The sequence below is a fragment of the Aquarana catesbeiana genome, linkage group LG10, assembly GCF_042186555.1.
Source record: "Aquarana catesbeiana isolate 2022-GZ linkage group LG10, ASM4218655v1, whole genome shotgun sequence".
NCBI lineage: Eukaryota > Metazoa > Chordata > Amphibia > Anura > Ranidae > Aquarana > Aquarana catesbeiana.
The window spans coordinates 126,438,705-126,463,298 of NC_133333.1; the positions used below are offsets into that span (position 1 = coordinate 126,438,705).

Below are 24,594 nucleotides of genomic sequence, written 5' to 3' on the forward strand. Positions count from 1 at the left end.
CCACAGCTCAGTGCTCCAGTGAGTGGGGGGGGGCAGAGCGGACAATAATGACTGACAGTCACCAGCTCTCTGCTTAGGGAGCCCTGAGAACCGAGCGATCAGTGTTTGATTGCTCAGTCCTCAGTCTTAGAGCCGGCAGGGGACCAATGCAGCATTGGGTAAGTATGATCCTGAAAAAAACAAAAACCCATACTTCTCTTGTAAGGCACTGCTGCCTCTACACAGAGACATAGAGTGGAACAAGGCATGGTAAGTCAGCAATGAGAAAATATCAGCTGCAGAGAGACTACAGGCAATGCTGGTGACTAGTGCTCTGCCCCATGATTGCCTTTTTTTGGTACAGCTTTCAGAGATTTCTTCCTCTGTGTTTTGATGGATAGCATATTCCTTTATGATATGTTTAATTGTAAATTAAATAGTATAGAAACAAAATTATACTTGCCCGTTTCTCATACTAAAATCAGTTATGCTTTTAATTTATTAATTTATGAATGCTATTATTGTCAAGACTACTTATTCATTTTAATATTTACTTATTTTACAGTGTCAAGCACTTCAACAGTACACCGTGTCTGGCTCTTTTATTGCATTATACATCAGATATGTATGCTTGGAGTTTATTTATAAGAACAATTACCAAAAAGAAGTTGAAGTTTTTTTTCTGATGAAGTTACCCAAGACATTCTTTGGGGACATATAGCCCAGGAAAAGACATTTTGCAAGTCATAAGAAAAAAGACATTAAAAAATGTTTTATGACTACATGCAGTTTGTGATTATGGTTTTTCAAGCAATAAATGGTTGTAACTATAACCTCTTGAACATTGATATGGCCAAATGGAGTGTTTCAGGTTGCTTTGATTCATTTTAAGGACCAACTGTGTATCTACTGTATACCTTGCATCCCTGACCTCATACAACTTTTTATAAATACATCTATTTTCTGGCTTGATTTTGTATTAGATTACTCATTTTTTGTCCATGAAATGTGTCATATTAGCTGAGGTTAACTAAGATCTATGGGGTTGCGGAAATATGTGTAGCCATTGAAACCTTCTGTAAACACATTTAAATACATTATTGCACAAGTTTTGTGATAAAGCATGATCTCTATTTTAAAATACACATTTTATATACCGTTATCAGTTATTCTTGTTAATAACAAATGAACGCTACTGGCTAGTTCCTGAAGTACACAGAAGTGAGCAATAAAACTTTGGGCTTTGAAATAATGCAGTAATAAATCTAGTATTTAAATGCATTTAATTTTCTCTTGCTATGAAGAAAAACAACATGTACAGTTCAGGGCTCAAAATTTCAAGTCTTGAGCTACTAGCCAGGCCTTAAGGGTTACTCGCCACCAGTTGCCCCACCCAACCCCTACCCCGCCCCGCCCCTAATTCCACTCCTTAACACACTCTTGTAAATTATCTCATGAAATGACACTTGAATGTTTTATGCAGAATTAAGTTACAAAAATAAATATGAACACAACCTTATCAATGCCTATCAGTGCAGCCTCTCCTGTGCCCATCGATGCAGCCTCACCTGTGCTAATCAATGCAGCCTCACCTTTGGCCATCAATGCAGCCTTTACCTGTGCCCATCAATGCAGCCTCACTTGTGCCCAGCAATGCAGCATGACCAGTGCCCATCAATGCAGCCTGACATGTGCCCATCTATGCAGCCTCACCTGTGACCATCAGTGCAGCTTGACCTGTGCCCACCAATGCAGCCTCACCTGTGCCCATCAATGCAGTGTGACCAGTGCCCACCAATGCAGCCTCGCCTGTGCCCATCATTGCAGTGCAACCTGTGCCTATCATTGCAGCGTGACCAGTGCCCACCAATGCAGCCTCACCTGTGCCCATCATTGCAGCCTTGCCTGTGTCCATCATTGCAGCCTCGCCTGTGCCCATCATTGCAGCCTCGCATGTGCCCATTATTGCAGCGTGACCTGTGTAGAGGAAGAGAGAGGGAGGCCGGATCATCACAGAGCGGGGATTGCCCGCTGTAACAGCTTACATTAGAATTGCCATCGGCTCGCTGTCACAAACAGCCCTGCCTCCTGACCCGGCGCCTGTGACAGACAGAACGCCGGTCCAATGCTGACAATTCTAATGTAAGCTGTTACAGTGGGCAATCTCGGCTCTGTGATCTGGCCGCTGTCCTCTTCCTCCATTCTCTCTCCCCCCAGGGGTGATTGATGGGAGAGGGACTCCCATTCAACCCCGCCTGCCGGCAGTGCTGGCCCCCCAGCTCAGGGGCAGCCCACACTCGCCAGAAACCATTTTCCACTTGCCAAATGCCAGTAGGCGAGTGGAAAATTTGAGGGCTGTGCTAGTTCATTTTTTTTTGGTCATAAAGAACAAACAAACTTGGAGAATTTTTATGAATCACTGAATGCAACATTCACTGAATATTCACTGTGAGTGAATTATCCACTGTAATTTAAAATACATGCACCAGGAATATACACCTACAGTGAATGTTTGGTGAATGTAACATCCACTTTATAGGTATACATTTTATATAAAGTATACACTCCTATAGTGTATGCAAAGCAAACATTTTTGTGATTTCGTTTTGGATAGTTGTGAAGGATTAAAATCTTCATTAGGTTCTTTTTATTACTGTCTTTGCACCCACTTGGTAGAATCACCATCTGCATTTCTCCTGATGACTATTGTCACAGAAATTGAAAGCAAATCCAAATTTTGAGCTGTTACCAGAGCAGTAGGTGAAGGGAAAGTTTTCCAATGGGAACTTTTGTTCTGGAGACAACTGACTAAAGCCTAGTACCATTATCGGACGAATGATCGTCCGTTTTTTTTCGCATGCTAAATGCGAATAGGTTACTAAAGTACGGAAATTCTTGTAATACAAAAAAAAATTGGAAGTGATATAATGTATTTGTATTGTATTTTTCAGACATAAACTATACTGATTGAATTAAAATCGTACGATCTGGTATCATACGAGAACATTTTTTGTGTTTGTCCCTTCGGAAAATTTCGGTTGACAGCTGTATACTAACGATCAGATTATCGTACAATCGCATCGAAAGCGGAATTTTTCATCCGGTTTTCTCATCGTGTGTATAAGGCTTAAGCAGAGATTTCCTTTACCTTTGCAAGATTTCCTCTTACTTCCTGCTTTGTCTACAGGGCAGAAGGTGAAGGAGAAGGTTACACAGAGACCTCTATTTTATTTAAAATGGGAAGATATGTTTTGGCTTTAGGTTAAAATAGATTTAAAATATAATTTGTCATTTAAAATAATAACAAGACACTTGTCTCTCTATGTATAATTTTAGAAGATTGTCATACATGTAAAAAAATTTAAAATTATTTGGGTGTGTCTGTCATGTAATCTCTTAGGGTGGGGGAGCAAGCACTCATTCTCCCTACTGCCTTTCTTCAGCCTGATATGGTTGACTATAAGGAACAGATAGTTGCTTGTAGCTGCATGCCAAATGGAAATTCAATATGGATTTCTCAGCTTCTGTCAAATCACAAGGAGATTTGTTTTAGGTCTACAGGTCTTTCAATACCACAAATAATATTACCAAGTTTTTTCTTGATAACTACTACAATGGGTACTGCAAATAGTTTACCAATTGGCAGTTTCAGTTCAAGAAATGATAACGGTAATTGTAATTATGTACTCTTAGTTCTTAGCAACAGCCATGATAATAAACATTTACAAGAAGAATCAAAGTCCAAAACATTCTGTTTTATAGGTTCCGTATATCCAATATGTTTGCTTGAATAGAAAACTCAGGAAATGTGAAGACAAATACCAAATGTTTTAAGCTCAGCCAATATATATTTTATATACAATAACTGTGACAAAAAAAGCCAAGGAATCGATTAATGAAAAGTGTAGCTAAATGTTTAAACATTAAGCAGAGGACACAAATAATACGGCAAATAATAGAATTGTTATCTAGTTACCTAGTTATCAAACTATAGTTTATGACTTAGAACTGAATTTAACTTTTTTCTTAAAACTAAACTGATATTATGCTAATAGCATAATCAAAATTTTCTTACACCACTTTACAACTTCCTTTGAGACATTCCAGCATCCAATTATTTATTTGTATTCCTTACCTTAAAAGTGACCTAGTAAATGCCTGCATTTGATTATATAGTAATGTTAATGTTATTTTTTTAATTATTCAAGTTGTGAACTACATTTGGAAAACTATGAACCCAAAGTATATTATGGACTACTACAATTATCTGTAGTTATTTTATTCAATTCTGAGGCAGAAGGTAAGATGGATTGTGTCCAAAGATTCTACTAGTTTCATATTTTAAAACCAAAAGACCCAAATTTAGCCAGTTTTCACTAAAAAAAATCAGACATCTTAAAAAAAGCTTGAATATTTAAAATGTTCTGTTACAAGTGGTCTTATCATAGAATATCCATCTGTTGAATTCAGTTTTTTCATTTTTAAGGTCTTAATTTTAGTAGTTGACTTACATACGTGTGTTATGTAGTAAACATAGAATTGAACATGCTGTTTCAAGCTGTTAGAATGTGATTTTTTTTTTTTGATAGTGATAATGTGATATGACACAATATTCACAATATGTTTACTGTAACGTAATGTTATTTGTGGGTAAAGACCCAAACTCAGGTGTCCAGATTTTCAGCACACTATGCTAACAATCAGCAGTTCTACAACAGAGGCCACATTGATATATCCCATCCCAAACTATGGTGAGCTTAAAATAAAGTTTATAATACACAACAGTGATATTTAGGATTACCAATAGGGTTTTAGTCGGGCCTTCTACAGTATAGAACAACAAAAAAGTAGTCAACACACCCAGTAATCCACTTAGGACTATAAATTTAATCAAAGCATGACATATTAAGCACCATATTTACAATATAGGACAACATATTATCTTTACAGCTAAGACACTTTTGAAGTAAAGGTGTAGTTCTTTGAGGTACCTTAAAATTAAAATTACAGCTAGAGTATTGGACATTATAAAAATAAATTCAAAATTATAGGCAAAGAGCATGAGACTGTGCAAGTCTCAACTTTTAACTTAGATGACTAATGCCTTTCAAAAAGATTGTCATCACCTCTGACATAAAATGTATTTTAAAGTAAAACTTTATTTCTTAAAATACAATGTACAGTAGTAATATGTCACTAGAGCTGGATACTGCATTTGACCTTCATTGGGTCTTTGTCAAATTAATTTAAAACAGTGTCAATAGCAGATTTAAATATCTTCAATCTGAATATCCCACCCTTCCCGTTTTTTATACCCACCAATAATCCAGTTTGGTTCAGCGGTCATTTCCCCCTTTATACAAGCTGAAATGATTGCAATAATAGTAAAAATCTGTTTGTTTTTTACTAGATCTCCCTGATGCTCTTTGTACTGCTCTACAGAAAAATATTGTAATTACATCTAGGGGTTGATTTATTAAAGCTGGAGAGTGTAGCATTTGGTGAAATTCTGCATGGTAGCCAATCAGCTTCTAACCTCAGTTTGTTCAATTAAGCTTTGACAAAGAAAGCTTGGGAGCTGATTGGTTTCTACGCAGAGCTGCACTAGATTTTGTACTCTCCAACTTTAGTAAATCAACCCCTAGATGTAATTACGGGCCTTTTCTGTAGGGCAGTACAAAGAGCATCAGGGAGATCTAGTAAAAAACTGATTTTTACAATTATTGCAATCATCTCAGCTCGTATAATGGGAGAAATGACCACTGAACCAAATTGGCTTATAATTCAAACAAGCTACCCATTAAGCGTTGTATATGTAAATAGCCCAAAGTTGTGTTGAAGAAATCCAGCTGCCTCTCAGCAAATGCATTGCCGTATAGCACATAACATATTCTTCTGGGATAATTTAAATACAGAGCTCAAGCCCATTGTAATTTTAGTACATCATGGAAGGCTAGCAGAACAGAATACCCTATGCATTATTAAACAATAATGCATAGCAATTAATCTTCTAAATCAGGGGTCTCCAAACTGGGGTCCTTTGCCTGCTTATCTGGCCCTTGGGGCACTATTTTTATCCACTAATGCTAACAAGGGGACATAATTACACCCCACTGACACCAATGAAGGAGCAGAGGTTCTCCCAATGATACCAAAAATGGGCCACAATTCTTCCCAATGACACTAACAATGGGGCCCAATCACACCAACAATGGGACTCTATTCCTCCCACGGACACCAAAGATGGAGTACTTATCCTCCCACGGACACCAAAGATGGGGCGTTGTTTATTCCCAGTGACGTCGGGACCTTTTCTACTCCCAATGCCCACAGTCTGACCCCCCTTAAGTCTAAAGGACAGTAAACTGGCCCTTTGTTTAGAAAGTTTGGAGACCCCTGTTCTAAATCAATGACCATATGGCTGTTATTTAGAGGCACTAGTTTTCATTATTTTTTCAATGGAAATCTGATCGTTTGATTCAATAGTGGAGTAAAGAGTGTTCACTTTAAATGTGGATGTTCACTGAGCTAAGTAAAGTATGTGAACCAGGAGTCACCTGTTCAATAATGTGTTAGCCAAAAAATTTTATTTTTTCTATTTCCCTTTCATATGATATTGTATTCAAAGTGAACACAGCTCAACCTTTTTTTTAACAAAGCTAGGTGAACCTTAATTTTGCAAAGTGACCAGTCTACTACTTAATAAATCAGAGAGGAATCATCACAGAGAATGTAAGGAAACAAGCTTGGCTCTTTATTATCTGGTGCAGGGGTATTCACTGTCAATATGCTTGTGTTTCATAGGTATAAAAAAGCAGTCATGGATAATTTGCTTTAAAATATCGTGGAACACAAAGAACCTCTATGCCCAGCCAATGTTCAGTTGTTAGGACATTGTAAAATTTGATATTCACTAAAAACTGAATTCAATGGAATGTGTCTTGTTTGGCACATGGTGGCCTCTATGTAATAGTATGGTTCTGCAATCCACTGTTATTGCTTACTTTTGAGTAAATTGTAGGGATACTTGCCTAAACAGTATAAATGTGTATTTTAGCTAAATAATATATTTTCTTCAATTAAATTATTATTTACAAAATGATTGACTAATATACATGATCCCAAATAAAATAAAAAAAACAAATTTGTTTTTCCATTTTATTCAAAACTTGTTTAGAAAACTATCTATTTGTGTAGAAAATATTTACCGTGATACCAAGTTGACTAGATTGTCAAAAGACATCTGTCCATTAGTTTCATCCTCTCACCAACTTCAACAGCCTTGGTCCTGCAGAAAGCATGGGACCTTTGTATGTTAAAACTGCAGTGCTTGATTTTTTTTTTTTATGTTTACTTTTTTACAGCCAGATAACTTTTTAAAGGCAGAGTAAAAAAAAGAAAAAAAAAAAAAAAAGGACAGATACAGTTCTGAAACATAAACAATATACTGTATAGTCATTACTGGATGCATTATTGAATCAATTGTTATAAGTCATGTCTACTTTAAAATAAAGGTGATTAGGCCTATTTTCAATAAAGTCCATAATGCCAAGGAAGAATAAAGTATTGTACCTAGGCACTACACCTGCATTTTGTGCCATAATGTGTAAATATCAACATTTGGTATTTATTGCTAACATGTGCAGTTGCTTTATTCCGGCAATTTTCTTTCTTAATGCTACAAGTGTATTCTTAAAATGTTAAAGTATGATACAAACATGTTATGATTGTGAGTTAAAGTGTTAAATTAATAAAAAGAAAGCAAAACTAGTTCGTTTTATGTTTTTTTTTTCTTATAAATCTGTCAAACTGAAAAATCCATATACACTATATTTTTGAAAGTATCGGGATGCCTGCCTTTACAAACACATGAACTTTAAAGGCATATATTACAGTTATGCCGCGTACACATGACTGGTTTAGCCTTCGGAATAATCTCTAAAGGTTTCTCCGACGGAATTCCATTCAAGCGGTCTTGCCTACACACGGTCAATCCAAAATCCAACCACCCCGACCGCCCAGAACGCGGTGACGTACAGCACGTACGACGGGACTAGAAAAAGGAAGTTCAATAGCCAGTAGCCAATAGAGTCTGTCTCGTACTTGCTTCAGAGCATGCGTCGTTTTTGGTCCGTCGGAACAGCATACAGATGAGCGGTTTTCCCGATAGGAATTGGTTCCGTCGGGAATATTTAGTGCATGTTCTATTTCTAGGTCCGTCAGAATTTTCAAAAAAAAAAGTCTGATGAGGCACACACGATCGGAATAGACGATGAAAAGCTTCCATCGGACTTTTTCTGTCGGACATTCCGCTCGTGTGTACTCATTTGTTGTCCTAATCATCTGTGCTAATGTTGAGTGATACATGTGCCATGTGTTCTTAATGTTAAACTACACTATATTGTCAAAAGTATTGGGACATCTGCCTTTACACACACATAAACTTTAATGGCATTCCAGTCTTAGTCTGTAGGGTTCAGTATTGAGTTGGCCCACCCTTTGCAGCTATAAGAGCTTCAACTCTTCTGGGAAGGCTGTCCACAAGGTTTAGGAGTGTGTCTATGGGAATGTTTGATCATTCTTCCAGAAGAGCATTTGTGAGGTCAGGCACTGATGTTGGACGAGAAGGCCTGGCTTGCAGTCTCTGCTTTAAATCATCCCAAAGGTGTTCTGTCGCGTTGAGGTCAGGACTCTGTGCAGGCCAGTCAAGTTCCTCCACCCTAAATTCGCTCATCCATGTCTTTTTTTAGGACCTTGCTTTGTGCACTGGTCCAAATCATTTGGTGGAGGGAGCATTATGGTGTGGATTTTTTTTCAGGTGTTGGGCTTTGTCCCTTAGTTCCAGTGAAGGGAACTCTTAAGGCTTCAGCATACCAAGACATTGTGGACAATTTCATGTGGGAACAGTTTGGGGATGGACCCTTCTTGTTCCAACAAGACTGCGCACCAGTGCACAAACCAAGGTCCATAAAGACATGGATGACCAAGTTTGGTGTGGAGGAACTTGACTGGCCTGCACAGAGTCCTGACCTCAACCCGATATAACACCTTTGGGATGAATTAGAGCGGAGACTTTGAGCCAGGCCTTCTAGTCCAACATCAGTGCCTGACCTCACATATGCGCTTCTGGAAGAATGGTCAAACATTCCCAGAGACACACTCCTAAACCTCGTGGACAGCCTTCTGAAAAGAGTCGAAGCTGTTATAGCTGCAAAGGGTGGGCAAACGCAATACTGAACCCTACAGACTAAGATTTGGATGCCATAAAAGTTCATGTGCATGCAAAGACAGGTGTCCCAATACTTTTGACAATATAGTGTAGTTTAACATTAAGAACATGTGTAACATGTGTAACATCTACATTAGTATAGTATTCAAGCACAGATGATTAGGGCAACAAATGAGTACCATAGCTGTAATATAGAAACTCAAGATTTTAAAGTTAATGTGACATGAGAAATGCGCGAGGGCTGCCATTGCTGGCCCTCTTTCGAAAATTCTAGTTCATTGGCTTTGTCTGGCTTCAATACTTTAACCACTTGCTTACTGGACACTTAAACCCCCCTCCTATCCAGACCAATATTCAGCTTTCAGCGCTGACGCACTTTGAACGACAAATGCGCGGTCATGCAGCACTGTACCCAAATCAAATTTTTATCATTTTTTTCCCATAAATAGAGCTTTCTTTTGGTGGTATTTGATCACCTTTGCGGTTTTTATTTTTTGTTAAAAAATGTAAAAAGTCCGAATTAAAAAAAAAATAATTTTTTTTACTTTTATATTTTGTTATAAAATTTTAAAAAAGGTAATTTTTCTCCTTGATTGATGTATGCTGATGAGGCGGCACTGATGGGCACCGATAGGTGGCATTGATGGGCACTGATGGGTGGCAGTGATGGGCACTGATGTGTGGCAATAATGGGCACTGATCTGTTACACTGATAGGCAGCACTGCTAGGTGGCACTGATTGGCACCACTGGTGGGCATTGATAGGTGGCACTTGTGGGCATTGATAGGTGGCACTTGTAGGCATTGATAGGTGGCACTCATGGGCATTGATAGGTGGCATTGGTGGGCACTGTGGGCACTGTCAGGTGGCAATGGCAGGTGGCACTGGCAGGGGGTACTGGTGGCATATATGAGGCATTATTGCCTCTTCCTCTTCTGGACCGATGTCCCTTGCTGATGAGCCGGTGATCGGGAAAAAAAAACGATCACAGAGCTTTTGTTTTGATCACGTAATCAGCTGTCATTGGCCGGCCCCTTACTCGGATCGGTGATCACCCGAGTCTCAGTGACTCGGTGATCACAGCGTGCTCCACACGCGTCCTGGGGAGGACCTCCCGGGAATTCAGGTCCGCGTCAACTGTTTAAAGACACCAGATCTGGAACAAGAATTTTTCCAGGTGAAAGATTCAGAAAGCATTGACGTCAAGGTATCAGCATAGCAGCTAGGGAAACGACATTAACAAAGCAGAGATCAGAGTCACCTTAAATTAATCCTTCCATTATGCCTCTTGTTATTTGTAAATTATAGAGGTGATGGGGGATAGGGATGAGATCTGCGGTGGTGGTGGGGGGGGTAGGATCAGTAAGAGGCAGAGGTGGTGGAGGTTGGGATCAATTGCACTGCAAAATGTCAATTTACTTACCATCAATCAATCAATTCCCCCTCAGAATTCCGTCACCGTGCCTCCTCCAGAAATGCCTTGCCTCATGGGTAGTCGGGATAGGGACTCCATGCAGTTGTAGAGGTGAGAGCTCCTCCCCCGCCTTCACTCAATTGGTATCAGCAGGTCTGCTGACTTTATTTTTCAGTTTTCCGCCCCACCTCAATACATTCTCTCTGTCTCTGGATAGGCAGGGCGGGGCGGTCCACAGTCTCAGCGCTGCCTCTGCCTTCTCTCTCTCTCCTCAGCGGGTGAAGGCCCCCCTTCCCGCAACGGAACAAACCGACACATGCCGCCCTCACCACAGCAGCCAGAATGGACACAAAACAATCAGGCAAGCCCCTCACACGGGCAGACGGGGGCCCCCCTGAAGTGGCTAATGCGACTGCTGCAACCCTGATAATTCCACCACTGCTACCCACTGTCATGCACTTCTCTCCTGTACATAGTGCCCCCCTGCCATACCCCCCCATCCTCTCCTGTACATACTGCCCATTGTCACACATTTCTCTCCTGAACATAGTGCCCATTGTCATACCCCCACACTCCTCTCCTGTACATACTGCTCACTGTCATACCCTCCACACTCTTCTCCTGTACATACTGCTCACTGTCATACATTTCTTTCCTGTACATACTGCCCGCTGTCATATCCTCTGCACTCCTCTCCTGTACATACTTCTCACTGTCATACACTTCTCTCCTGTACATAGTTTCCACTGTCCTACCCACCACATTCCTCTCCTGTGCATACTGCCCATTGCCATACCCTCCACACTCCTCTCCTGTACATATTACCTGCTTTCATATCCTCCACACTCTTCTCCTGTACATACTGTCCACTGTCTTACCCTCCACACTTGTCTCCTGTACATACTGCTCAGTATTATACCCTCCACACTGCTCTGCTGTACATACTGCCCACTTTCATAAACTCCTCTACTGTGGATAGTTCCGGCTGTCATACCCTCCACACTCCTCTCCTGTGCATACTGCCCACTGTCATACTCTCCACACTCCCCTCCTGTACATACTGCCCACTGTCATACTCTCCACACTCCTCTCCTGTACATACTGCCCACTGTCATACCCTCCACACTCCTCTAATGTACATACTGCCCCCATAATACCTTCCATACTCCTCTCCTGTACATCCTGTCCAATTGTCATACCCTCCACACTCCTCTAATGTACATACTGCCCCCATAATACCTTCCATACTCCTCTCCTGTACATCCTGTCCAATTGTCATACCCTCCACACTCCTCTCCGGTACATACTGCTCACTGTCATCCCCTCCACACTCCTCTCTTGTACATACTGCCCGCTGGCATACCCTCCACACTCCTCTCCTGTACATAGTGCCCACTGCCATACCCTCCACAATCCTCTCCTGTACATAGTGCCCACTGTTATACCCTCCACATTTCTCTCCCTCGCCTGTGCATACTTCCCACTTTTATACCATCCATACTCCTCCCCTATGCCTCTTACCCACAAAAACAGTTCTTTAAAATGATATTAAATATTCTCAATGTTACCAGCTCTAGAATAGGCACACTTTTGTTATTTCAACTAAAGGAAATCTTCTCAATCCTCATATTTGTTCTGCCCATTATTAGTACTCATTTAATTTTGTGATTACTATTGTGATGTATAGAGGAACATAGGGGATGTCAGCTACTCTATATATACTATTGGTAAAAAAGTGTCCACTGGGTCCGTAGGGGGCCCCCATGAGAGGCTTCTGGGATCCTATAAACTTTGCTAACATTACTACTTTTTAGAGGCCCTGAGGTAGGTTATGCCTTAATGTACAAGTATGCACAGCATATTAGCACATTAGGGTACACATTAGGGTACACTTACCTGTCAGACTGAGCCCTCCAGCACTGCGTTGTGATAAATCCGGCGGGTCCTAGGCGCTTCTATCTTCACCCAGTTTTCCTTCTGGGTTCTGTGCCTTGGGTCACTTGCCTTGGTCGGGCTGCGTTGTTGTCGCTCCCACGCATGCTCATGCGCATTCACTCTCTCTCATCCCCCTTCTCTCTCATCCTCCGTCTCTTACCCCTCACCCCCCTCTCATCCCCTTTCTCTCTCTCTCTCATCCTCCCTCTCTCTATTTAATTAAATTTGTTATAACAAAAAATTGTTTACATCTGTATTTATTTATTTTTATAAAAAGCCCCACCAAAATCCTCAGCACCAGGCCCATGATGTTCTTAATCTGGCCCTGCTAATAATACAGAAAAGTTAGCCACAAATCATGGGCAACTTGAGAGCAACGGACAGAAAAGAAAGTTCACCCAAATATCATGGTTTGCACAGACCTTCATGCTCAGATAGTAAACAGATATAAAAGCCAAAATGGTCAACACTTCAATTCTCAGTTAAAACATATTTGCTCTTGGTTCATATAACCTGTAAAGCCCAATGTATTTGAATCCCTAAGCCATCTTCATCATGGCAGCATTTTTTGTAACAATTTTCAAATTTGCTGGATAACTAAATCACCAACCATGTGCAATCCACTAAGATAGGTACTGTATAGAGACTATTCCATTAATGTAAATTTGTTTGTGTTGGAGGTACTGTACTACTTGCTTACACAATTTTAGTTTTTAATTATTCTATTAGAAAGGGTACATAGAAATATTTTTTTTGCCAAAGTCCCCAGATAGGGGGCGAAAGATTAACATACAGGTGTCCATTTATGAAGCAGTGAAAAAAAATCACTGCTTCATTCTCCAGCATTCTCAGAGGAGATCGTTCTCCTCTGTGTGCCAGTTCTTGAAGCATTGTAGGTCTCTTCTCGTTTGGAGGAGTGAAGCAATCTACAAATGCTTCAAAGAGTGGAGAATGGCCCCTGATACTGGAATCTTGTGGGACTCTGCGAGATTATAATACCAGAAATTCAAGAAACACAGAGGTGTCCGTTTATTAAGCAGTGATAAATTATATCTGCTCAGTACACGCACAGACGGCGTGGTTAATGCTAATAAGAAAAAGAGTCCCCCTACATTATATATATATATAGTATCTTACAAAAGTGAGTACACCCCTCACATTTTTGTAAATATTTTATTATATCTTTTCATGTGACAACACTAAAGAAATGACACTTTGCTACAATGTAAAGTAGTGAGTGTACAGCTTGTATAACAGTGTAAATTTGCTGTCCCCTCAAAATAACTTAACACACAGCCATTAATGTCTAAACCGTTAGCAACAAAAGTGAGTACACCCCTAAGTGAAGATGTCCAAATTGCGCCCAATTAGCCATTTTCCCTCCCCGGTGTCATGTGACTTGTTAGTGTTACAAGGTCTCAGGTGTGAATGGGGAGCAGGTGTGTTACATTTGGTGTTATCGATCTCACTCTATCATACTGGTCACTGGAAGTTCAACATGGCACCTCATGGCAAAGAACTCTCTGAGGATCTGAAAAAAAGAATTTTTGCTCTACATAAAGATGGCCTAGGCTATAAGAAGATTGCCAAGACCATGAAACTAAGCTGCAGCATGGTGGCCAAGACCATACAGTGGTTTAACAGAACAGGTTCCACTCAGAACAGGCCTCGCCATGGTCGACCAAAGAAGTTGAGTGCACATGCTCAGCGTCATATCCAGAGGTTGTCTTTGGGAAAAAGACATTTGAGTGCTGCCAGTATTGCTGCAGAGGTTGAAGGGAAGGGGGGTCAGCCTGTCAGTGATCAGACCATACACCGCATACTGCATCAAATTGGTCTGCATGGCTGTTGTCCCAGAAGGAAGCCTCTTCTAAAGATGATGCACAAGAAAGCCTGCAAACAGTTTGCTAAAGACAAGCAGACTGAGGACATGGATTACTGGAACCATGTCCTGTGTTCTGATGAGACCAAGATAAACTTATTTGGTTCAGATGGTGTCAAGAGTGTTTGTTGGCAACCAGGTGAGGAGTACAAAGACAAGTGTGTCTTGCCTACAGTCAAGCATGGTGGTGGGAGTGTCATGGTCTGGGGCTGCATGAGTGCTGCCAGCACTGGGGAGCTACAGTTCATTGAGGGAACCATGAATGCCAACATGTACTGTGACATACTGAAGCAGAGCATGATCCCCTCCCTCCGGAGACTGAGCCACAGGGCAGTATTCCAACATGATAACGACCCCAAACACACCTCCGAGACGACCATTTCCTTGAAAAAGAAGCTGAGGGTAATGGTGATGGACTGGCCAAGCATGTCTCCAGACCTAAACTCTATTGAGCATCTGTGGGGCATCCTCAAACAGAAGGTGGAAGAGCGCAAGATCTCTAACGTTCACTAGCTCCGTGATGTCGTCATGGAGGAGTGGAAGAGGACACCAGTGGCAACCTGTGAAGCTCTGGTGAACTCCATGCCCAAGAGGGTTAAGGCAGTGCTGGAAAATACTGTTGGCCACACAAAATATTGACACTTTGGACCCAGATTGGACATTTTTACTTAGGGGTGTACTCACTTTTGTTGCCAGCAGTTTAGACATTAATAGCTGTGTGTTGAGTTATTTTGAGGAGACAGCAAATTTACACTGTTATACAAGCTGTACACTCACTTCTTTACATTGTAGCAAAGTGTCATTTCTTCAGTGTTATATATATGTGTATATATATATATATATATACAGTATATATATATATATATATATACACACTATATATATATATATATATATATATATATATATATATATATATATATATATATATATATATATATATATATACACACTATATATATATATATATATATATATATATATATATATATATATAGATAGATACAGTGGGGCAAAAAAGTATTTAGTCAGCCACCAATTGTGCAAGTTCTCCCACTTAAAAAGATGAGAGAGGCCTGTAATTGTTGTCATAGGTATAACTCAACTATGAGAGACAAAATGTGGAAATCCAGACAATCACATTGTCTGATTTTTGAAAGAATTTATTTGCAAATTATGGTGGACAAAAAAGTATTTGGTCAATACTTTGTTATATATCCTTTGTTGGCAATGACAGAGGTTAAACCATTCCTCCATGTAAATCTCCTCTAGAGCAGTGATGTTTTGGGGCTGTCGCTGGGCAAAATAGACTTTCAACTCCCTCCAAAGGTTTTCTATGGGGTTGAGATCTGGAGACTGGCTAGGCCACTCAAGGACCTTAAAATGCTACTTACGAAGCTACTCCTTCATTGCCCGGGCGGTTTGTTTGGGATCATTGTCATGCTGAAAGACCCAGCCATGTTTCATCTTCGATGCCCTTGCTGATGGGAGGAGGTTTGCACTCAATATTTCACGATACATGGCCCCATTCATTCTTTCATGTACACGGATCAGTCGTCCTGTTCCCTTTGCAGAGAAACAGCCCCAAAACATGATGTTGCCACCCCCATGCTTCACAGTAGGTATGGTGTTCTTCGGTTGCAACTCAGCATTCTCTCTCCTCCAAACACGATGAGTTGTTTTTCTACCAAACAGTTCTACTTTGGTTTCATCTGACCATATGACATTCTCCCAATCCTCTTCTGGATCATCCAAATGCTCTCTAGCAAACCTCAGATGGGCCCGGACATGTACTGGCTTAAGCAGGGGGACACGTCTGGCACTGCAGGATCTGAGTCCCTGGCGGCGTAGTGTGTTACTGATGGTAGCCTTTCTTACATTGGTCCCAGCTCTCTGCAGGTCATTCACTAGGTCCCCCCGTGTGGTTCTGGGATTTTTGCTCACCGTTAATGTGATCTTTTGACTCCACGGGGTGAGATCTTGCGTGGAGCCCCAGCATCAGTGGTCTTGTATGTCTTCCATTTTCTAATTATTGCTCCCACAGTTGATTTCTTCACACCAAGCTGCTTGCCTATTGCAGATTCAGTCTTCTCAGCCTGGTGCAGGTCTACAATTTTGTTTCTGGTGTCCTTCAACAGCTCTTTGGTCTTCACCATAGTGGAGTTTGGAGTGTGACTGTTTGAGGTTGTGACAGGTGTCTTTTATACTGATAACAAGTTCAAACAGGTGCCATTAATACAGGTAATGAGTGGAGGACAGAGGAACCTCCTAAAGAAGAAGATACAGGTCTGTGAAAGCCAGAAATCTTGCTTGTTTGTAGGTGACCAAATACTTCTTTTCCACCATATTTTATAACAAATTCTTTCAAAAATCAGACAATGTGATTGTCTGGATTTGTTTCCACATTTTGTCTCTCATAGTTGAGGTATACCTATGATGACAATTACAGGTCTCTCTCATCTTTTTAGGTGGGAGAACTTGCACAATTGGTGGCTGACTAAATACTTTTTTGCCCCACTGTATATATATGTGAGGTACCCCACCAGTGTATGAATACAGGATTTTCAACCAGGCAGGTTGAGGGGCTCCAGTGTATTTGCTTGTTTGGGAGGAAACTGGCTTTTCAGTTTCCTCATTATTTACTAAAGTCCACTTTGGGACCTAAAGCCCGAGGATTTCTTAGAGACCCGGGTGGGATGAATCCCCAGTCCTGGGTCCAGGTTTTGAGACTCACTGGCACACTGATTGTTCAGGTGTGTGTGGGCCTGATAGTAGAGTCAGGACCAGGGTTCTGGGCTCCACCCTCCTGAGGAGCTGAAGAGTCCATTCTTGCAAGGGAGAACCCAGAAAGTGCAGGTGTGCACTGAAGTATCCAGAGAGGGCAGGCTGCAAGGTGAAAGCCAGAGACCTGAGTCTGAGGTCGCTGACAGTAGTCAGTAGAGCTCCGTGTGGGAGCCTGAGCAGTGGTGCGTCTGCTGCTGAAGAGAGCCAGGTGGCTCGGTATTTTTGTTTGCAATGCTGCATCTGTAAGCCAGGAGGCTGAAGATCCTTTTATTTATTGCTGGCGGTGAAACCCCCCTGCGAGAGAAACCACTTTTGCTGGAACCTTGTTTGATTTTCTTTAATAAAAGTGGGCCAAAAAGCCCTGAAAAGGAATCATTTCTTTGGATTGTTCTCGCTAGCGGGTGCTACACTTGAGCTAAACAACCCCCAAACTTTACAATGTATACACATAAATTTGGCAGGGGGCATGATTACTGTCTTCGAGGGTCTGAACGAGGTATAAGGAAGTTAATAATCTTTCTCTTTCCTCCTCAGATCCCCCGGGATTCTCTCTTCACTCCCTGATTCTCCACCTCTGAGTTGGTGAATCCGAGTGTCAGAGAGGATCCCAGAGCAGGATTGTCGTCGGGCACTCTGGCGTGCGCCATTTCGTGCTGGCTCGCGCGCCTGTGCGGGTCGGTGCGCACGCAGTGTTTGGCGCCAATCGCCCTACTTAATGTGCTGGTGCATTGTGCTCGGTGCTGTCCGATCTTCAGCTTCCTGTTCCTGAACTTCCTGTTTACCTACCTGAACGTCTGATCTCCCTGTGACCCGGCTTGTCTATTGGACTCTCCCCTGCTATCTGCCTGCATCTGACCCCGGCTTGCCTTCAACTTTGTACCTGCCTGATCCCTTGTACTGTGCTGACCGCCTGCTGCCAACCCTGCCTGTGACCTGGACTTTGAATCTGTCTGCTCCTCTGTACTGTTCTGACCGCCTGCTGCCAACTCTGCTTGTGACTGGTAGTTCATGGGTGTCAGAAAATTCTTGGTTCAGTTTTGGTAATGTAGGTGATCTTATAATTTTACTGGGATTAGAAGTAGTTTGGGGTTGAAAATTCAATGGACAGTATTAATTTTTTCTGCATGCTTAATTTAGTTACTTGCCATTTGTCAAGCATATCGAACTGTTTGTACTAATTTGTTTGCAACCATTGTTTGGTTCTGTCTGTTCACTGGACAAGATAAAGTTTAACAAGAGCTTAACATTCCTTATTTGGTGTTGCAGAAAGTGGGATGGAGGTTGTTGCTTAGCAATCTCTAGTTTACCAGCTAATATTCTAAGTTAGATTCAGCTTTTGTGTGTCTATATTTATGATAGGTAGCAATTTGTACAGGCATACCTCTAATAAATGTTTTTTGAGCTAGCCACAACATATCTGGCTTAGTGTTTTCTCGTAAAGAAAGGGCTTTGAGCCACCAGGTAATTTTAGAACAGACCAAGAACAGGGAATATGGCAAGAGTATATCAATTTTGTGAGGTTAGCCGATTTAGAGAGCGTGACATCTTTCCTTGGATATGTTCTTTGGCATAGTGAGAAATATGCTTATCTCCTCAGTAAGCCATTTATCTATCCACATGTCTGTAAGACTATATATAGGGAGGAGTTTCCAAAGTGAACAGAAATTTGCTTTTCACATAATTGGATTTATATATGTGTGACCTTGGTGGTGTGGATGTGACACATCCACACCACCGAGGTCACACATATATAACTTTATAAACAGGGTGGATAATACACCAATACCTCAATTTTGACCCAGGTGGCTGGATGTGGACCCCTTGAAGGTATACTATAACAAGTTTGTTTTGATGATAATAGTCCACTTATTTTGCTCTCCATAGACTTTTCTTATTGGGGGAGATTAGTGCACTCATAATCGATAGAACCTATCATTCTCTGATTCCTTTCTTATTTTGATTTCTTTATCTCTATCTTGTCACTTGGATGCTTCCAGGGGGAACCATGGGGGATTTACAGGGAGGAGAGTGGGAGGAGTTCATGGCAAACATTCAGAAGAGCTACCAAGGGAAAGAGCAAGTTACCTCTGATCTATCTTCCCTTTTCTCTAGCTTGTCCAAAATTTTTGAAAAGAAATCTGCCCTACATTGGCACATTGAATCTCTTGGGAGATATATTAGAGAAGGAATAAATCCAATTGGCCTAAGAATCCAAATATTCCCCATTCTAGAAAACATCTCCAAAGAACTAAAAAATAACTGGGAGAGCAAACTAAACGATTGCTCCATGAACCTCATGTTGCTACTACAAAACGAATATAGACAGCAACTTGAGAGTATGAATGTGGAAATCAAAACATTATATGATCGACTCTCCCCACTGAAAAAGCATGAGGAATATGCGATCTATGAGAAGAAATTAAAAGATCATTTGGAAACCTTCGGCAAAGCTATTCTCATCAAGAAAGAGAAGAAATACTTGAGAGACAAGAATGCCTTCAGAGAGGGTAGGGCTTACAGGTGGAACATAGACAAAAAAAACAAAAAAAGAAATCCAAGAACTTCATATCACGAGAACATCAACAGATCGAATGACTATCTATCTGACACACCCTCAAACTCTTCCTCCTCAGCTTCCTCACATACAAGCCAATTCCAGGGTAAAAGAAAGGGACTTCTCGGAAAACAGCAGGAAATAGAGGGAGAGATCAAACAAACTAACAAAAAACGCACCACGGACCAGCAAACAATGGAATCGCTACGGAGCGGTGGACCCAACACAAATAAAGGTACAACTCAGGGAATTTACGAGGCCTCCCCTCCAATCAAGGAAAAGGAAATAGGAAAGATCAGGGGGCCTACCCTAAGACTCAGCAAACACAACTCGACAGTTTTTTAGACAAGAACAATGTACCACCATTCAACCCACTGTCCCTTACACAACTAACAATGATACCCACGATACCCTCAACTCAAAAGGAGAATTAAACGTTATTAATCTCTCCTCACACTTGTTAACGACAGCTGAGCGAAGAGTACTATCCTTGGGTCTCTCTTTCTGCCCCAATTGAGGCATGGATAGTTTTGAGACTTCCAAGGATATTCATCTCTTCGCCAGGAAGCTGCTGCTGAAAAGTCTATACACCAAACAAAAAACCACGAAACCGGAAGTAGCACCTAACCTAAAAACAGCTCACTTCAAAGCCTTAAGAGACTTGAACCTATTACTGCAAGAAAATAATGTCATGGAGGATCTGTGGGAGGAAGAACCAGGAAGTGGAGAAAGTGATGATGAGGAGTCAGAAGAAGAGGGTGCTAAACCCATCATAAATACCAACAAAAAATTAAAAAAAGAAATCACACAAATTTCCACCTCTCAACCTTAACCCAGCGATAGCACTATTCGTAAAACAGACCACTAGAGAAATTGAGAAATTAGATAGACAAACAAACAGAAACAACCTTAGTCCAGAACGCCGACATGCACTAAATACCCTCAAGAATGATATGGACATTACAATCAAGGCATCTGACAAAGGGGGAAACATTGTCCTGATGGACAACGAAAATTATGAAAAAATGTGCCTCAACATACTTAACAACACTAAATGTTACAAAAAAATCTCCCCGGCAACAGTGGAAAGATTTAACCAGGAATTCCTATGCCTGGTTGATGAATCCCTCAATGAGGGTGCCATCAATAGGGACATGTGGGAATTCATACAAACACGGCATCCCCGTATACCTACATTTTATGCTTTGCTAAAGGTGCACAAAAAACTAGATGACCCGCCAGGGAGGCCTATCATCTCGGGCAATGGCTCCATCACGGAGGGCATCAGTCAAATCATAGATCACCACCTCAGACCCCATGTTATGGATTTACCCTCGTACACTAGAGACACGATCCATCTGTTAGAAATCCTAGACAACTTGGTTATCCCCGATTCTGCTCTACTAGTTACCATCGATGTGGAATCACTTTACAACAGTATCCCACACGATGCAGGAATTGCTGCCGTTGAACGCGTCCTGAGGCAACGAGCTACCACGGACTGGAAGTTTAATGCCTTTATACTCCAGATGTTGGAATTTATCTTGAAACATAATACTTTTCTGTTCAGGGGCTCCCACTACCTCCAGGTACAGGGTGTGGCTATGGGGACATGCTGCGCACCCTCATACGCCAACCTGTACCTGGGGGAGTGAGAGAAAGATTTTTTACTGGGAGAGAAGTCGTCTATGTACTCTGGCCACATCTGTATGTGACAGAGATACATAGACGACATTTTCATTATGGTGGAGGATGTACAGGGGGCTGTACAGGGGGCTGCACATACAGGCGTTCTTCCAAAGAAGTGGGGTTCTTTAAATAAGTGGCACTTCTGCTCTTGCACCATCCACCTGAACATTTTCTTCTCTCTTCACAGGTAATCTGCGTTTATATTCCCATGTCCTGGAAACTGAAAATTGTCTGACCGCTTATATACATTTTTGGTAATCTGCGTTTATATTCCCATGTCCTGCAAACTGAAAATTGACTGACCGCTTATATACATTTTTGGTAATCTGCGTTTATATTCCCATGTCCTGCAAACTGAAAATTGACTGACCGCTTATATACATTTTTGGTAATCTGCGTTTATATTCCCATGTCCTGCAAACTGAAAATTGACTGACCGCTTATATACATTTTTGGTAATCTGCGTTTATATTCCCATGTCCTGCAAACTGAAAATTGACTGACCGCTTATATACATTTTTGGTAAACCTGCGTTTATACCTCCACATACCTTAAAACTGAATATTGCCTGACTGCACAAATGCTTATTTGGTAAACCTGCGTTTATACCTCCACATACCTTAAAACTGAATATTGCCTGACTGCACAAATGCTTATTTGGTAAATCTGTTTGTAATCACTGTTTCAACTCCATCTGTAGCCATGCTCACATTATTTCAATGTTTATTTAGCCATTAAGTCTTACCTAAATTATGGGTTGCCTTATCTTTACAATTTTGGCCTTTTAGTCCCCTTGCAGTTTGATTGTGGTGTGAAAGTTATGCCCTGCTAGCTGTGTTGCTAATATGCCCTCCTAATTGATTAATTGCCAGATTCAACCCACACCCAACACACAGTATAAAAACAAGGCCTTCCTTACGGGGGAGCACATACAGGGGGCTGCACATACAGGGGTTCTTCCAAAGAAGTGGGGTTCTTTAAATAAGTGGCACTTCTGCTCTTGCACTTCAGCGATTTGCACAAAGCAAACTAAAAAAGACTGCAGGTGACCCCATTTCCTAATTTTATCATCTTCCTCTCTGAAACATGCACTCTTTACCTCTCCTCCTTTTCACAATTGCTGCCTCTCTCCTCAAACTCTCTTTTCTACATCCCTCTGCTCCACCCCACAATTTGTACATATCACCCTCACTTCTCCCCTCCCCCTATTACTGCATTCATCACCTCTTTCTAACTCTAAGCCCACTTGCTAACATACCCCCCAGGATCCTGAAGCATGTCCCCTCATACAAATCATATTCTCATATTACCTCCCTCACTCTTCTGCTTCTCCTAATCGCTGGAGATATTTCCCCAAACCCTGGGCCCCCTTTATTTATTTAACTGTGCCCAACACACCCATCACCCTACACCCTCTGGCAGTAGTCGCAATCTACGCAATTTAGTCTCCATTCCTCTTCTTGCCAACACCAGCCTCCCTCTCTCCTGCGCCCTCTGGAACGCCCGCTCTGTCTGCAACAAACTCACTGCTGTTCATGACCTCTTTGTCACTAATTCCTTTAATCTACTTGCTCTCAAAGAAACCTGGCTCCATGAATATGACACCCCTTCTCCTGCTTCCCTCTCCCAGGGTGGCCTTCACTGGACTCACTCCCCCAGGCCTAATGGACGCAAGGGAGGTAGAGTGGGATTCCTCCTATCCCCCCAGAGCACCTTACAGGTTATTCCCCCTCCTCCCTCTTTTTCACTCTCATCATTCGAAGCCCACTGTATACGTCTATTCTCTCCTACTTCCCTAAGAATTGCTGTGATCTACCGGCCCCCTGGACCATTATCGACTTTCCTTGATGAGTTTTGTGCCTGGCTACCCTACTTTCTCTCTTCGAATATTCCCACAATCCTTCTCGGTGATTTCAACATCCCTGCTAATACAAACACTCCTGCTACTTCTAAACTTCTTAGTCTAACCTCTTCATTTGACCTGAAGCAATGGGTACAGGCTTCTACTCACTCTGATGGCAACACCCTTGACCTTGTATTCTCTTACCTATGCACTCCATGCAACTTCTCAAACAGTCCTTTTCCTCTCTCCGACCACCACCTTAGTTTCTCTCTCCCCCTGTCTTCCACCACCTTTCCCTCCAATCGCCTAACCATCACCCGTAGAAACTTTTGCAACTTCAACTCCTCTCTCCTCTATTCTGCTACCGACCACCTCTATGACAAAATCTCTCCCCTGTCCTGCCCCAACCAAGCCATGTCCATCTACAATAAATCTCTGTCCTCCACCCTGGACAAGCTCGCTCCCCTCACTACACGCAGAATCAGGCCTCGACCCCTACAGCCCTGGCAAACAGATGACACTAAAATTCTCAAAAAACGTAGTCGCGCTCTTGATCGTCTGTGGCACAAGATAAGTCTCTCAAAGACTTCAACCAATACAAATCTGCCCTCCAAAAATACTATTCTTTCCTCCACACTGCCAAGCAAACCTATTTTACAACTCTTATTAACACCTTCTCATCCAATCCCTGTAAACTCTTCTCTACCTTCAACTCTCTACTTTGTCCTCCACCGCCTCCCCCCACTGACTTACTCACTGCCCAGGAAATCGCTAATCACTTCAAAAACAAGATTGATACAATCCGTGATGAAAACTCCACTCTACAGGTATCTCCCCCAGCTAAGACCCCATGTCAACAGATACAACTGACACTCCCCCTATTCAAATCTGCTACTCCAGACGAAGTTGCTAAACTCCTTTCTATCACCCACCTAACCACCTGTCCCCTGGACCCTATTCCCTCTCAAATGCTACGGTCACCCTCTGACCCCATCCTACACTCTCTAATCCACATCTTCAATCTCTCCCTCACCTCTGGCGTCTTCCCCGATGCTCTAAAACATGCACTGGTCACTCCCATACTCAAAAAGCCGTCCTTGGACCCTACCAATCTTAACAACCTACGCCTATCTCCTTGCTCCCCTTTTCCTCTAAACTCCTTGAACGCCCGGTTTACAACCAACTGAGTAACCACCTCATTAAAAACAACCTTCTTGATCCCCTTCAATCTGGATTTCGCCCTCAACACTCCACAGAAACTGCTCTTTTAAAACTCACAAATGA

At 41.7% G+C, this 24,594-nt stretch overlaps 1 protein-coding gene across 1 annotated transcript in view; it reads left to right on the forward strand.

Moving 5' to 3' along the window:
- TECTA (tectorin alpha) overlaps positions 1-18,516 on the forward strand; it is a 193,555-nt gene extending 175,039 nt beyond the window's left edge. The window contains exon 23 of the mRNA XM_073601118.1: positions 18,491-18,516. Within this exon, the coding sequence (XP_073457219.1) occupies positions 18,491-18,516 (26 nt within the window). The remainder of the gene's footprint in view (positions 1-18,490) is intronic.
- The last annotated feature ends 6,078 nt before the right edge of the window (positions 18,517-24,594 follow it).